Source organism: Petromyzon marinus, chromosome 71 (genome assembly GCF_048934315.1).
Source record: "Petromyzon marinus isolate PM22_M1 ecotype Great Lakes invasive population chromosome 71, UKy_Petmar_22M1.pri1.0, whole genome shotgun sequence".
NCBI classification, from domain to species: domain Eukaryota; kingdom Metazoa; phylum Chordata; class Hyperoartia; order Petromyzontiformes; family Petromyzontidae; genus Petromyzon; species Petromyzon marinus.
Genome location: NC_133737.1, coordinates 4,820,233 through 4,837,921, shown reverse-complemented (window position 1 = coordinate 4,837,921; position 17,689 = coordinate 4,820,233). Strand labels below are relative to the sequence as shown.

The 17,689-nt window shown below is 39.9% G+C and overlaps 1 protein-coding gene across 1 annotated transcript in view; it reads right to left on the bottom strand.

Moving 5' to 3' along the window:
- Positions 1–17,212, bottom strand: part of LOC116937781 (S-adenosylmethionine synthase-like) — a 71,087-nt gene extending 53,875 nt beyond the window's left edge. Inside the window, exon 1 of the mRNA XM_076055276.1 lies at positions 16,674–17,212. Within this exon, the coding sequence (XP_075911391.1) occupies positions 16,674–16,887 (214 nt within the window). The 5' untranslated portion in view covers positions 16,888–17,212. The remainder of the gene's footprint in view (positions 1–16,673) is intronic.
- Positions 17,213–17,689: the final 477 nt, after the last annotated feature.

Sequence of the window (17,689 nt, the reverse complement as noted above, 5' to 3'; positions counted from 1 at the left end):
TCACCATCACCACCACCATCACCATCACCACCATCACCACCATTACCACCATCACCACCATCACCACCATCATCACCATCATCACCATCATCACCACCATTACCACCATCACCACCACCACCACCATCACCACCACCACCATCACCACCACCACCACCATCACCACCATCATCACCACCATCACCATCACCACCATCATCACCACCATCACCACCATCACCACCATCACCACCATCACCATCACCACCATCACCACCATTACCACCATTACCACCATCACTCACCATCACCACCATCACCATCACCACCATCACCACCATCACCGCCACCACCATCACCGCCACCACCATCACCACCACCACCATCACCACCACCACCATCACCACCATCACCACCACCACCATCACCACCATCACCACCATCACCATCACCACCATCACCACCACCATCACCACCATCACCACCATCACCACCATCACCATCACCACCATCACCACCATCACCGCCACCACCATCACCACCATCATCACCACCACCACCACCATCACCACCACCTCCACCACCATCACCATCACCACCATCACCACCATCACCATCACCACCACCACCATCATCACCACCATCACCACCATTACCACCACCACCATCACCACCACCATCACCACCACCACCATCACCACCGCCACCACCACCACCACTACCACCATCATCACCACCACCACCACCACCACGTAGAATGAGAATGAAATAATAAATTGATAAAATAAAATAACACGACAATATTAATATTCTCACGACGTTTCAGCCACAACACAAGCGGCCTTCATCAGGTGAAGGGGACGAGACTGGTCTGGAGGGACAGCGCTGGAGTGGAAGAGCCACGTTCAGACCACGACCTTTAAGCTGTGTGAGAGGAACAAAGCGCCTTGACAAAGGAATTAGCATAGAATTTAGCATTGAAATGGCTCATTGAAATAGCTAAGTTAAAGTGTGCACATCCGCAGAGGAATCCCTTGACAAAGGAATTAGCATAGAATTTAGCATTGAAATGGCTCATTGAAATAGCTAAGTTAAAGTGTGCACATCCGCAGAGGAATCCCTTGACAAAGGAATTAGCATAGAATTTAGCATTGAAATGGCTCATTGAAATAGCTAAGTTAAAGTGTGCACATCCGCAGAGGAATCCCTTGACAAAGGAATTAGCATAGAATTTAGCATTGAAATGGCTCATTGAAATAGCTAAGTTAAAGTATACACATCCGCAGAGGCACCCCTTGACAAAGGAATTAGCGTAGAATTTAGCATTGAAATAGCTCATTGATATAGCTAAGTTAAAGTATACACATCCGCAGAGGCACCCCTTGACAAAGGAATTAGCATAGAATTTAGCATTGAAATAGCTGAGTGATTAGCTTGTGAATGGTCACAGAAATGGCTATGTTAAAGTCAAAGCATACACATCCACAGAGGCACCTAGTACAAATCAAACAGGAGAATTTAGCATTGAAATGGCTGAGTGATTAGCTTGTGACTGGTCACAGAAATGGCTATGTTGAAGTCAAAGCCTACACATCCACAGAGGCACCTAGTACAAATCAAACAGGAGAATTTAGCATTGAAATGGCTGAGCGATTAGCTTGTGACTGGTCACAGAAATGGCTATGTTAAAAGTTAAAGCATACACATCCGCAGAGGCACCTAGTACAAATCAAACAGGAGAATTTAGCATTGAAATAGCTGAGTGATTAGATTGTGACTGGTCACAGAAATGGCTATGTTAAAGTCAAAGCCTACACATCCACAGAGGCACCTAATACAAATCAAACAGGAGAATTTAGCATTGAAATAGCTGAGCGATTAGCTTGTGACTGGTCACAGAAATAGTTATGTTAAAAGTTAAAGCCTACACATCCACAGAGGCACCTAGTAGAAATCAAACAGGAGATTTTAGCATTGAAATGGCTGAGTGATTAGCTTGTGACTGGTCACAGAAATGGCTATGTTAAAAGTTAAAGCATACACATCCGCAGAGGCACCTAGTACAAATCAAACAGGAGAATTTTAGCATTGAAATAGCTGAGTGATTAGCTTGTGACTGGTCACAGAAATAGCTATGTTAAAGTTAAAGCCTACACATCCACAGAGGCACCTAGTACAAATCAAACAGGAGAATTTAGCATTGAAATAGCTGAGTGATTAGCTTGTGACTGGTCACAGAAATGGCTATGTTAAAGTTAAAGCATACACATCCACAGAGGCACCTAGTACAAATCAAACAGGATAATTTAGCATTGAAATAGCTGAGTGATTAGCTTGTGACTGGTCACAGAAATAGCTATGTTGAAGTCAAAGCCTACACATCCACAGAGGCACCTAGTACAAATCAAACAGGAGAATTTTAGCATTGAAATAGCTGAGTGATTAGCTTGTGACTGGTCACAGAAATGGCTATGTTAAAGTTAAAGCATACACATCCACAGAGGCACCTAGTACAAATCAAACAGGAGAATTTAGCATTGAAATAGCTGAGTGATTAGCTTGTGACTGGTCACAGAAATGGCAATGTTAAAGTCAAAGCCTACACATCCACAGAGGCACCTAGTATAAATCAAACAGGAGAATTTAGCATTGAAATAGCTGAGCGATTAGCTTGTGACTAGTCACAGAAATGGCTATGTTAAAAGTCAAAGTATACACATCTGCAGAGGCACCCCTTGATAAAGGAATTAGCATAGAATTTAGCATTGAAATGGCTGAGTGATTAGCTTTTGACTGGTCACAGAAATAGCTATGTTAAAAGTTAAAGTATACACATCCGCAGAGGCACCCCTTGATAAAGGAATTAGCATAGAATTTAGCATTGAAATAGCTGAGTGATTAGCTTGTGACTGGTCACAGAAATGGCTATGTTAAAGTTAAAGCATACACATCCACAGAGGCACCTAGTACAAATCAAACAGGAGAATTTAGCATTGAAATAGCTGAGTGATTAGCTTGTGACTGGTCACAGAAATGGCAATGTTAAAGTCAAAGCCTACACATCCACAGAGGCACCTAGTATAAATCAAACAGGAGAATTTAGCATTGAAATAGCTGAGCGATTAGCTTGTGGCTGGTCACAGAAATGGCTATGTTAAAAGTCAAAGTATACACATCTGCAGAGGCACCCCTTGATAAAGGAATTAGCATAGAATTTAGCATTGAAATGGCTGAGTGATTAGCTTGTGACTGGTCACAGAAATGGCTATGTTAAAAGTTAAAGTATACACATCCGCAGAGGCACCCCTTGATAAAGGAATTAGCATAGAATTTAGCATTGAAATAGCTGAGTGATTAGCTTGTGACTGGTCACAGAAATGGCTATGTTAAAGTTAAAGCATACACATCCACAGAGGCACCTAGTACAAATCAAACAGGAGAATTTAGCATTGAAATAGCTGAGTGATTAGCTTGTGACTGGTCACAGAAATGGCAATGTTAAAGTCAAAGCCTACACATCCACAGAGGCACCTAGTATAAATCAAACAGGAGAATTTAGCATTGAAATAGCTGAGCGATTAGCTTGTGGCTGGTCACAGAAATGGCTATGTTAAAAGTCAAAGTATACACATCTGCAGAGGCACCCCTTGATAAAGGAATTAGCATAGAATTTAGCATTGAAATGGCTGAGTGATTAGCTTGTGACTGGTCACAGAAATGGCTATGTTAAAAGTCAAAGTATACACATCTGCAGAGGCACCCCTTGATAAAGGAATTAGCATAGAATTTAGCATTGAAATGGCTGAGTGATTAGCTTGTGACTGGTCACAGAAATGGCTATGTTAAAAGTTAAAGCATACACATCCGCAGAGGCACCTAGTACAAATCAAACAGGAGAATTTTAGCATTGAAATAGCTGAGTGATTAGCTTGTGACTGGTCACAGAAATGGCTATGTTAAAAGTTAAAGCATACACATCCGCAGAGGCACCCCTTGAAGTTTGCCGACGGCACCGCCCTCCTCATTGGGCTCCGGATCTCTGGTGGCGGATGGGCGGGAAGGTGACAATTGGTTCACCCGGTGTAGCCACGACAGCGTGGGAGCTGAATTGCTCTCAAGTTGAGATGAATTTTGATTTAAAGTTCCCCTCTGGTGGTGGTGGTTGATGAGTCTATGGGTAGAAAACTCACAAACTTGGTTGACCTGGTGTAGCCACAACAACTTGGGAGCTGAATTGCTCTCAAGTTGAGATGAATTTTGATTTAAAACTTTCCCCTGGTGGTGGTGGATGAGTCTGACTATGGGCGGGAAGCTCACAAACTTGGTGACCTGGTGTAGCCACAACAACTTGGGAGCTGAATTGCTCTCAAGTTGAGATGAATTTTGATTTAAAACTTTCCCCTGGTGGTGGTGGATGAGTCTGACTATGGGCGGGAAGCTCACAAACTTGGTGACCTGGTGTAGCCACAACAACTTGGGAGCTGAATTGCTCTCAAGTTGAGATGAATTTTGATTTAAAACTTTCCCCTGGTGGTGGTGGATGAGTCTGACTATGGGCGGGAAGCTCACAAACTTGGTTGACCTGGTGTAGCCACAACAACTTGGGAGCTGAATTGCTCTAAAGACAAGTTGAGATGAATTTTGATTTAAAACTTTCCTCTGGTGGTGGATGATGAGTCTATGGGTAGAAAGCTCACAAACTTGGTGACCTGGTATAGCGAGAACTTGGGAGCTAAATGCTCTAAAGACAAGTTGAGATGAATTTTGATTTAAAACTTTCCTCTGGTGGTGGTGGATGAGTCTGACTATGGGCAGGAAGCTCACAAACTTGGTGACATGGTGTAGCCATGACAGCTTGGGAGCTGAATTGCTCTCAAGTTGAGATGAATTTTGATTCAAAGCTTTCCCCTGGTGGTGAGGATGAGTCTGACTATGGGCGGGAAGCTCACAAACTTAGTGACCTGGTGTAGCGAGAACTTGGAGCTAAATGATCTCAAGTTGAGATGAATTTTGATTTAAAACTTTCCCCTGGTGGTGGATGAGTCTGACTATGGGCGGGAAAGCTCACAAACTTGGTGACCTGGTGTAGCGAGAACTTGGAAGCTAAATGATCTCAAGTTGAGATGAATTTTGATTTAAAACTTTCCTCTGGTGGTGGTGGTGGATGAGTCTGACTATGGGCGGGAAGCTCACAAACTTGGTTGACCTGGTGTAGCCACAACAACTTGGGAGCTAAATTGCTCTCAAGTTGAGATGAATGTTGATTCAAAACTTTCCCCTCTAGTGGTGGATGATGAGTCTGACTATGGGCGGGAAGCTCACAAACTTGGTGACCTGGTGCAGCAGGAACTTGGAGCTAAATGATCTCAAGTTGAGATGAATTTTGATTCAAAGCTTTCCCCTCTGGTGGTGGATGATGAGTCTATAGGTAGAAAGCTCACAAACTTGGTTGACCTGGTGTAGCCACAACAACTCGGAAGCTAAATCGCTCTAAAGACAAGTTGAGATGAATTTTGATTCAAAGCTTTCCCCTCTGGTGGTGGTGGATGAGTCTGACTATGGGCGGGAAGCTCACAAACTTGGTGACCTGGTGTAGCGAGAACTCCTTGGAGCTGAATTGCTCTCAAGTTGAGATGAATTTTGATTTAAAACTTTCCTCTGGTGGTGGTGGATGAGTCCGACTATGGGCAGGAAGCTCACAAACTTGGTGACCTGCTGTAGCCACAACAGCTTGGAGCTAAATGATCTCAAGTTGAGATGAATTTTGATTTAAAGTTCCCCTCTGGTGGTGGTGGTGGACGATGAGTCTGACTATGGGCGGGAAGCTCACAAACTTGGTTGACCTGGTGTAGCCACAACAGCTTGGAGCTAAATGCTCTCAAGTTGAGATGAATTTTGATTTAACGCTTTCCTCTGGTGGTGGATGATGAGTCTATGGGTAGAAAGCTCACAAACTTGGTTGACCTGGTATAGCGAGAACTTGGAGCTAAACGCTCTCAAGTTGAGATGAATTTTGATTCAAAGCTTTCCCCTCTGGTGGTGGTGGATGATGAGTCTGACTATGGGCGGGAAGCTCACAAACTTGGTGACCTGGTGTAGCGAGAACTCCTTGGAGCTGAATTGCTCTCAAGTTGAGATGAATTTTGATTTAAAACTTTCCTCTGGTGGTGGTGGTGGATGAGTCCGACTATGGGCAGGAAGCTCACAAACTTGGTGACCTGCTGTAGCCACAACAGCTTGGAGCTAAATGATCTCAAGTTGAGATGAATTTTGATTTAAAGTTCCCCTCTGGTGGTGGATGATGAGTCTGACTATGGGTAGAAAGCTCACAAACTTAGTGACCTGGTGTAGCCAGAACTACTTGGAGCTAAATGCTCTCAAGTTGAAATGAATTTTGATATAACTCTTTAACCTCTGGTGGTGGATGAGTCCGACTATGGGCAGGAAAGCTCACAAACTTGGTTGACCTGGTGTAGCCACAACAACTTGGGAGCTAAATTGCTCTCAAGTTGAGATGAATTTTGATTCAAAACTTTCCTCTGGTGGTGGATGAGTCTGACTATGGGTAGAAAGCTCATAAACTTGGTGACCTGGTATAGCGAGAACTTGGAGCTAAACGCTCTCAAGTTGAGATGAATTTTGATTCAAAGCTTTCCTCTGGTGGTGGTGGATGATGAGTCTGACTATGGGCGGGAAAGCTCACAAACTTGGTTGACCTGGTGTAGCCACAACAGCTCGGAAGCTAAATCGCTCTAAAGACAAGTCGAGATTGGTTGTGGACTTCAGGAAGAATACAGCGCCACTCACCCCCATCAATCACCCAGCATGACTCTCCCCAGTACAAACTGTGGAGTCCTTACGCTTTCCCGGGCACTATTTTCTCTCCAGTGTGTGGTTGCATTATGAGACCTCCTTTGCCAGTAACAAGATATAGGAAGAGGTTTTTAACCCCTTTTAACTGGCTATAAAAAACTGACACCTTTATTCAAGGCATCGTGTTTTGCAATAACCACAACACAAGCAGTCCAAATGCAAACAAAAACAGACAGCTCTGATGATAATAATATCGGCACTGTCCTTGAATTTGATTGGTCCACACCAGAGACGGCTTTTCTTAGAGCCCTTTAGTCTCTCCACTGGTGTTGGACCAGAAGACGCCAAAAGGCGTCACACAACTCAAACAACAGCGCCACTATCAGAGTTATTGAGGGCTCGGGGTGAGCATTAACATTATGAGACCTTTGCCAGTAACAAGATATAGAAATAGGTTTTACCCTTTTAACTGGCAACACAAAAACTGACACCTTTATTCAAGGCATCGTGTTTTGCAATAACCACAACACAAGCAGTCCAAATGCAAACAAAAACAGACAGCTCTGATGATAATATCGGCACCGTCCTTGAATTTGATTGGTCCACACCAGAGACGGCTTTTCTTAGAGCCCCTTAGTCTCTCCACTGGTGTTGGACCAGAAGATTATACACACACACACACACTACTCACGATATACACAGAACATGTACATACACACTACACTGCATTACACCATACCCCATTATTATACCAATAAACCCATTGATATACCATTATAATACCATTAAACCCATCAATATACCATTATAATTCATTATTATATAATTATAACCCATCATTACACTAGTATAACCCATTAATATACTATTATAATTCATTATTATACCATCATTCATTGTTATACCATTACAATTCATTGTTATTTCATTATAAGTCATTGAAATGCCATTATAATTCATTTGTATTCCATTACAATTCATTAGTATATCATTAAAACCCATTATTATACCATTAAACCCATTATTATACCATTAATATACCATTAAACCCATTATTATACCATTAAACCCATTATTATACCATTAAACCCTTATCATACCATTAAACCCATTATTATACCATTAAACCCATTATACCACTAATATACCATTAAACCCATTATTATACCATTAACATACCATTAAACCCATCAATATACCATTAAACCCATTATTATACCATTAATATGCCATTAAACCCATTAATATACCATTAAACCCATTATTACACCATTAATATACCATTAAACCCATTATTATACCATTAAACCCATTAATATACCATTAAACCCATTTTTATACCATTAACATACCACTAAACCCATTATTATACCATTAACATACCATTAAACCCATCAATACACCATTAAATCCATTATTATACCATTAATATACCATTAAACCCATAAATATACCATTAAACCCATCAATATGCCATTAAACCCATTATTATACCATTAAAATACTATTAAACCCATTATTATACCATTACTATACCATTAAAACCATTCATATACTATTAAACCCATTAATATACCATTATACCCATTACTATACCATTAAACCCATTATCATACCATCAATATGCCATTACACCCATTATTATACCATTTTACCCATTATTATACCATTAAACCCATTATTATACCATTAAAATACCATGAAACCCATCAATATGCCATTAAACCCATCAATATACCATTAAACCCATTATTATACCATTAATATACCATGAAACCCATCAATATGCCATTAAACCCATTATTATACCATTATACCCATCAATATACCATTAAACCCATCAATATACCATTAATATACCATTAAACCCATAAATATACAATTAAACACATTATTATACCAATAAACCCATTAATATACCATTAATATACCATTAAACCCATTAATATACCATTGAACCCATTAATATACCATTAAACCCATTATTACACCATTATAACCCATTATTATTCCATTAATATACCATTAAACCCATTATTATACCATTAAACCCATTATTATACCATTAAATCCATTATTATACCATTATTATACCACTAAACCCATTATACCATTAAACCCATTAATATACCAATAAACCCATTATTACACCATTAAACCCATTAATATACCATTAAACCCATTATTATACCATTAACATACCATTAAACCCATTATTATACCATTAACATACCATTAAACCCATCAATACACCATTAAATCCATTATTATACCATTAATATACCATTAAACCCATTAATATACCATTAAACCCATCAATATACCATTAAACCCATCAATATACCATTAAACCCATTAATATACAATTAAACCCATTAATATACCATTATACCCATTACTATACCATTAAACCCATTATCATACCATCAAAATTCCATTTCACCCATTATTATACCATTTTACCCATTATTATACCATTAAACCCATTATTATACCATTAAAATACCATGAAACCCATCAATATGCCATTAAACCCATCAATATACCATTAAACCCATTATTATACCATTAATATGCCATTAAACCCATTAATATACCATTAAACCCATTATTATACCATTAATATACCATTAAACCCATTATTATACCATTAAACCCATTAATATACCATTAAACCCATTATTATACCATTAACATACCATTAAACCCATTATTATACCATTAACATACCATTAAACCCATCAATACACCATTAAATCCATTATTATACCATTAACATACCATTAAACCCATCAATACACCATTAAATCCATTATTATACCATTAATATACCATTAAACCCATTAATATACCATTAAACCCATCAATATGCCATTAAACCCATTATTATACCATTAATATACTATTAAACCCATTATTATACCATTTTACCCATTATACCATTAAACCCATCAATATGTCATTATAATCTATTATTATACCATTATAATCCATTATTATACCATTATTATACCATTAAAATACCATTATACCCATTAATATACCATTATTATACCATTAAAACCATTCATATACTATTAAACCCATTACTATACCATTATACCCATTATTATACCATTATAACCCATTATTATACCATTAAACCCATCAATATACCATTAAACCCATCAATATACCATTAAACCCATTAATATACAATTAAACCCATTAATATACCATTATACCCATTACTATACCATTAAACCCATTATCATACCATCAATATGCCATTACACCCATTATTATACCATTTTACCCATTATTATACCATTAAACCCATTATTATACCATTAAAATACCATGAAACCCATCAATATGCCATTAAACCCATCAATATACCATTAAACCCATTATTATACCATTAATATACCATGAAACCCATCAATATGCCATTAACCCCATTATTATACCATTATACCCATCAATATACCATTAAACCCATCAATATACCATTAAGATACCATTAAACCCATAAATATACAATTAAACCCATTATTATACCAATAAACCCATTAATATACCATTAAACCCATTAATATACCATTGAACCCATTAATATACCATTAAACCCATTATTACACCATTATAACCCATTATTATTCCATTAATATACCATTAAACCCATTATTATACCATTAAACCCATTATTATACCATTATCATACCACTAAACCCATTATACCATTAAACCCATTAATATACCAATAAACCCATTATTATACCATTAAACCCATTAATATACCATTAAACCCATTATTATACCATTAACATACCATTAAACCCATTATTATACCATTAACATACCATTAAACCCATCAATACACCATTAAATCCATTATTATACCATTAATATACCATTAAACCCATTAATATACCATTAAACCAATCAATATGCCATTAAACCCATTATTATACCATTAATATACTATTAAACCCATTATTATACCATTTTACCCATTATACCATTAAACCCATCAATATACCATTATAATCCATTATTATACCATTATTCTACCATTAAAATACCATTATACCCATTAATATACCATTATAATACCATTAAAACCATTCATATACTATTAAACCCATTACTATACCATTATACCCATTATTATACCATTATAACCCATTATTATACCATTAAACCCATCAATATACCATTAAACCCATCAATATACCATTAAACCCATCAATATACCATTAAACCCATTAATATACAATTAAACCCATTAATATACCATTATACCCATTACTATACCATTAAACCCATTATCATACCATCAAAATTCCATTTCACCCATTATTATACCATTTTACCCATTATTATACCATTAAACCCATTATTATACCATTAAAATACCATGAAACCCATCAATATGCCATTAAACCCATCAATATACCATTAAACCCATTATTATACCATTAATATACCATGAAACCCATCAATATGCCATTAAACCCATTATTATACCATCATACCCATCAATATACCATTAAACCCATCAATATACCATTAATATACCATTAAACCCATCAATATACAATTAAACCCATTATTATACCAATAAACCCATTAATATACCATTAAACCCATTAATATACCATTGAACCCATTAATATACCATTAAACCCATTATTACACCATTATAACCCATTATTATTCCATTAATATACCATTAAACCCATTATTATACCATTAAACCCATTATTATACCATTAAACCCGTTATTATACCATTAAATCCATTATTATACCATTATTATACCACTAAACCCATTATTATACCATTAAACCCATTAATATACCAATAAACCCATTATTATACCATTAAACCCATTAATATACCAATAAACCCATTATTATACCATTAAACCCATTATTACACCATTATAATCCATTATACCATTAAACCCATTATACCATAATTTAGCATACCATTATAATTAATTATAAACCATTATAACCCATTATTACACCATTATAATTGATTATAACCCATTATTACACCATTATAATTCATTATAACCCATTATTACACCGTTATAATTTATAACCCATTATTACACCATTATAATTCATTATAACGAATTATTACACTATTATAATTCATTACACCCATTATTACACGCTTATAATTCATTACACCCATTATTACACGCTTATAATTCATTATAACCCATTATTACACGCTTATAATTCATTATAACCCATTATTACACCATTATAATTCATAACCCATTATTACACTATTATAATTCATTACACCCATTATTACACTATTATAATTAATTATAACCCATTATTACACTATTATAATTCATTATAACCCATTATTACACCATTATAATTCATTATAACCCATTATTACACCATTATAATTCATTATAACCCAGCTGCCTTTGTCTCCCCAGCAAATCCTATTATCAGCAAATCCTATAACTCGACCCCATACACAACCCTATACAATAACAATCCAAATTATCGATCATATTAACCGGATATCCTATAATCAGACCCTATACACAGCTCTATACAATGCCCCGATTCTAATATCCGCAAATCCTATTATCCGACCCTAACACATTACTCAAATCCTATCATCCACATCCTATTATCAGCAAATCCAATTATACGACCATAATACATTAATAAAATCCTATTATTCGCATATCCTAATATCTGCCCCCACATTTTTTTTCGTTTAATAATCATAATACTATTACAATTAAAATACTATGATATAATTATATTACTAATATTACAATTACTACAATTATTATACTATATTTATTAGAATTATAGTAGTATTATACTACTTTAATCATAATACTATTAGTTAAATTAGAAAACCACTAACAATAATACTATATTATAATGCCACTACTATAATGATAAAAGTAATATAATACTATAACGATAATAGTAATATACTATGTTAGTAATATAATACTATATTAGTAATATAATACTATGACATTAGTAATATAATACTAATGATATTAGGATTATAATACTATAATGGATATTAGGATTATAATACTATGATAAAATTATACTATAATAAAAATATTTGTATACTACTATAATTATAAAATTAGTATTATACTACTATAATAAAAATATTAGTATTATACTACAATAATAAAAATATAAGTATTATACTATAATTATGATATTAGTATTATACTACTTAAATTAAAATATTAGTAGTATAACACTATAATTCTAATATTAGTATTATACTACTATAATTTAAAAAAATATTATAACACTATAATTCTAATATTAGTATTATACTACTATAATTAAAATAAAAGTATTACACTACTTTATATTAGTATTATATTATCAATATAATATTAGCATTATACCACTATAATAAAAATATTAGTATAACACTATAATTATAATATTAGCAGTACACTACTACAATTATAATAAAAGTATTATACTATAATTGTAATAGTATTATAATACTAGTATAATTAGAATACACTATAAGCATTATACAATATAATGCAACTACTATAATACAACTACTATAATACAACTACTATAATACAACTCCACTATAAGTATAACACCACTATAAGTATAACACCACTATAAGTATAACACCACTATAAGTATAACACCACTATAACACCACTATAACTATAACACTACTATAAGTATAACACCACTATAAGTATAACACCACTATAAGTATAACACTACTATAAGTATAACACTACTATAAGTATAACACTACTATAAGTATAACACCACTATAAGTATAACACCACTATAAGTATAACACTACTATAAGTATAACACTACTATAAGTATAATACTACTATAATTATAATACTACTATAAGTATAATACTACTATAACACTACTATAAGTATAATACTACTATAAGTATAATACTACTATAAGTATGTTATTGATTTTAGACTATAGTCATGATGATGCAATGTTACCTCATCCTACCACCACCATCACCACCACCATCACCACCATCACCACTATCATCACCACCATCACCACTATCATCACCACCTGCTCACCACCCCCACCACCCTCACCACCCTCACCACCCTCACCACCACCACCACCTGCTCACCACCCTCACCACCTGCTCACCCTCACCACCTGCTCACCAGGATGTCCTTCTCCGACAGACTCCAAGGTGAAGAGAAAGTTGCCCTCAATCACCACCACCATCACCACCACCATCACCATCACCACCACCATCACCACCCTCATCACCACCACCATCACCACCACCACCATTACCACCACCACCACCCTCACCACCACCATCACCACCATCATCACCCTCACCACCACTACCACGACCACCACCATCACCACCACCATCACCACCATCATCACCACCACCATCACCATCACCACCACCATCATCACCACCATCATCAAAACCATGACTACCACCATCATCACCATCACCACAACCATCACCACCACCATCACCACCATCACCACCACCATCACCACCATCATCACCACCACCATCACCATCACCACCACCATCATCACCACCATCATCAAAACCATGACTACCACCATCATCACCATCACCACAACCATCACCACCACCATCACCACCATCATCACCACCATCATCAAAACCATCACTACCACCATCTCCACCATCACCATCACCACCATCACCACCATCAACACAATCACCATAACCACCACCATCACCATCATCACCATCACCACCATCAACACCATCACCATCAACACCACCACCATCACCACCATCACCATCACCACCATCACCATCACCACCATCATCACCATCACCACCACCATCACCACCATCATCACCACCATCATCAAAACCATCACTACCACCATCACCATCACCACCATCACCACCATCAACACAATCACCATCACCACCACCACCATCACCACCACCACCATCACCACCACCACCATCACCACCACCACCACCATCACCACCATCACCATCACCACCATCACCACCATCACCATCATCACCATCACCACCACCACCATCACCACCATCAACACCATTACCATCAACACCACCACCATCACCACCATCACCACCATCACCATCACCACCATCATCACCACCATCACCACCATCACCACCATCACCATCACCACCACCACCATCATCATCACCACCATCATCACCATCACAACCACCATCACCACCATCATCACCACCATCACCATCACCACCACCACCATCACCACCACCATCACCACCACCATCACCACCATCATCACCACCATCATCACCATCACAACCACCATCACCACCATCACCACCACCACCATCACCACCATCACCACCACCATCACCACCATCACCACCACCACCACCACCACCATCACCACCATCACCATCACCACCATCACCACCATCACCATCATCACCATCACCACCACCACCATCACCACCATCAACACCATTACCATCAACACCACCACCATCACCACCATCACCACCATCACCATCACCACCATCATCACCACCATCACCACCATCACCACCATCACCACCATCACCACCATCACCATCACCACCACCACCATCACCACCACCATCACCACCACCATCACCACCACCATCACCACCATCACCACCATCACCATCACCACCATCACCACCACCACCATCACCACCACCACCATCACCATCACCACCACCATCACCATCACCACCATCACCACCACCACCATCACCACCACCACCATCACCACCACCATCACCACCACCATCACCACCATCACCACCACCATCACCACCACCATCACCATCACCACCACCACCATCATCATCACCACCATCATCACCATCACCACCATCATCACCACCATCACCATCACCACCACCACCATCACCACCACCATCACCACCACCATCACCACCATCATCACCACCATCATCACCATCACAACCACCATCACCACCATCACCATCATCACTACCATCACCATCACTACCATCACCATCACCACCACCATCACCACCACCCTCACCACCACCATCACCACCACCATCACCACCATCACCACCACCACCACCATCACCACCATCACCACCACCACCACCATCTCCACCATCACCACCACCACCCTCACCATCATCACCATCATCACCACCACCATCACCCTCACCACCACCACCACCACCCTCACCACCACCCTCACCACCTGCTCACCACCTGCTCACCAGGATGTCCTTCTCCCAGACTCCGAGGTGAAGAGAAAGTTCCCCTCAGGCAGCGGATGGGAGAGAACTCCACCCCGAGTCGCGTCCACCACCACCATCACCACCACCACCATCACCACCACCATCACCACCACCCTCACCACCATCATCACCACCCTCACCACCCTCACCACCCTCACCACCTGCTCACCACCTGCTCACCAGGATGTCCTTCTCCCACAGACTCCGAGGTGAAGAGAAAGTTCCCCTCAGGCAGCGGATGGGAGAGAACTCCACCCCGAGTCGCGTCCACCACCACCACCATCACCACCATCACCACCACCACCATCACCACCCTCACCACCCACCACCCTCACCACCCTCACCACCTGCTCACCACCACCCTCACCACCTGCTCACCAGGATGTCCTTCTCCCACAGACTCCGAGGTGAAGAGAAAGTTGCCCTCAATCACCACCACCACCATCACCACCATCATCACCATCACCACCATCACCACCATCACCACCACCACCACCATCACCATCACCACACTCACCACCACCATCACCACCACCATCACCCTCACCACCACCCTCACCACCCTCACCACCTGCTCACCCTCACCACCTGCTCACCAGGATGTCCTTCTCCCACCGACTCCGAGGTGAAGAGAAAGTTCCCCTCAGGCAGCGGATGGGAGAGAACTCCACCCCGAGTCGCGTCCACCACCACCGCCGCCTCCTCCTCACTACCAACCATCACCACCTCCACCTCACCACCGTCCTCACCACCGTCCTCACCACCGCCGCGGTGAGGCAACTCCCCGTTAACTTTCCCGTTCATTTTCATCACTCGGATCGACAACAACAAACAAACAAACCAAAAAAATTTGCCCCAACTTAACAAAAACCCCGCACGATTTTTTTTTTTTTGGTAAATTAATTTGTATTTATTTTTATTTTTTTAACGTAACCGTTCGCGAGCGGCCCTCTGCTCACGTCGCTAATGATCGCTTACTGTCGCCGATGGTTAATTTAGTTTTGTTTTATTGATTAAAAGAAAGCTGAGGCGATTTTTTTATTATTATTATTTTTTTTTTGCCGCCACCGCCGCCGCCTCTGAGGGGAGCTCCTACTGGGACTGCTGCTGACTGAGAGAAGGCGGAGGCGCTGCAGGGACCGAGCTTTTATAGTCACCGGGTGAGAGAGGGCGGGGCTTAGAGCAGAGGTGGGGAGGGAGGGTCGCGGAGTTTGAGTTAGCCACACCCCCCCCCCCCTTGCCCACGCCCACGCTCGCACTTGGCCACGCCCAGATACGCACGCTAGACCACGCCCACTAAAGCGCCCCAGCCCACAAGATCCTTTAACCCACTCAGCCCCCCACCCACTAAGCCCCCCCCCACCCACACCCCCCCCACTAGCCCCCACCCACTAAGCCCCCCCCCCACCCCCACACTAGCCCCCACCCACCACCCACGCCCATGTCACCACCAATGGGGTGGACGGGGGGCTTGGAGGAGAGAGGCTGGGGGAGGGGCCGGAAATGGACGAGGGGGACAGGGTGGGTGGGTGGGGGGGCTGTGACGTCACGGGTGGCGAGAGCGGCGGGGGTGGGGGCGTTAGGGGGAGGGGCGATGGGGGGTGGGGGGGGT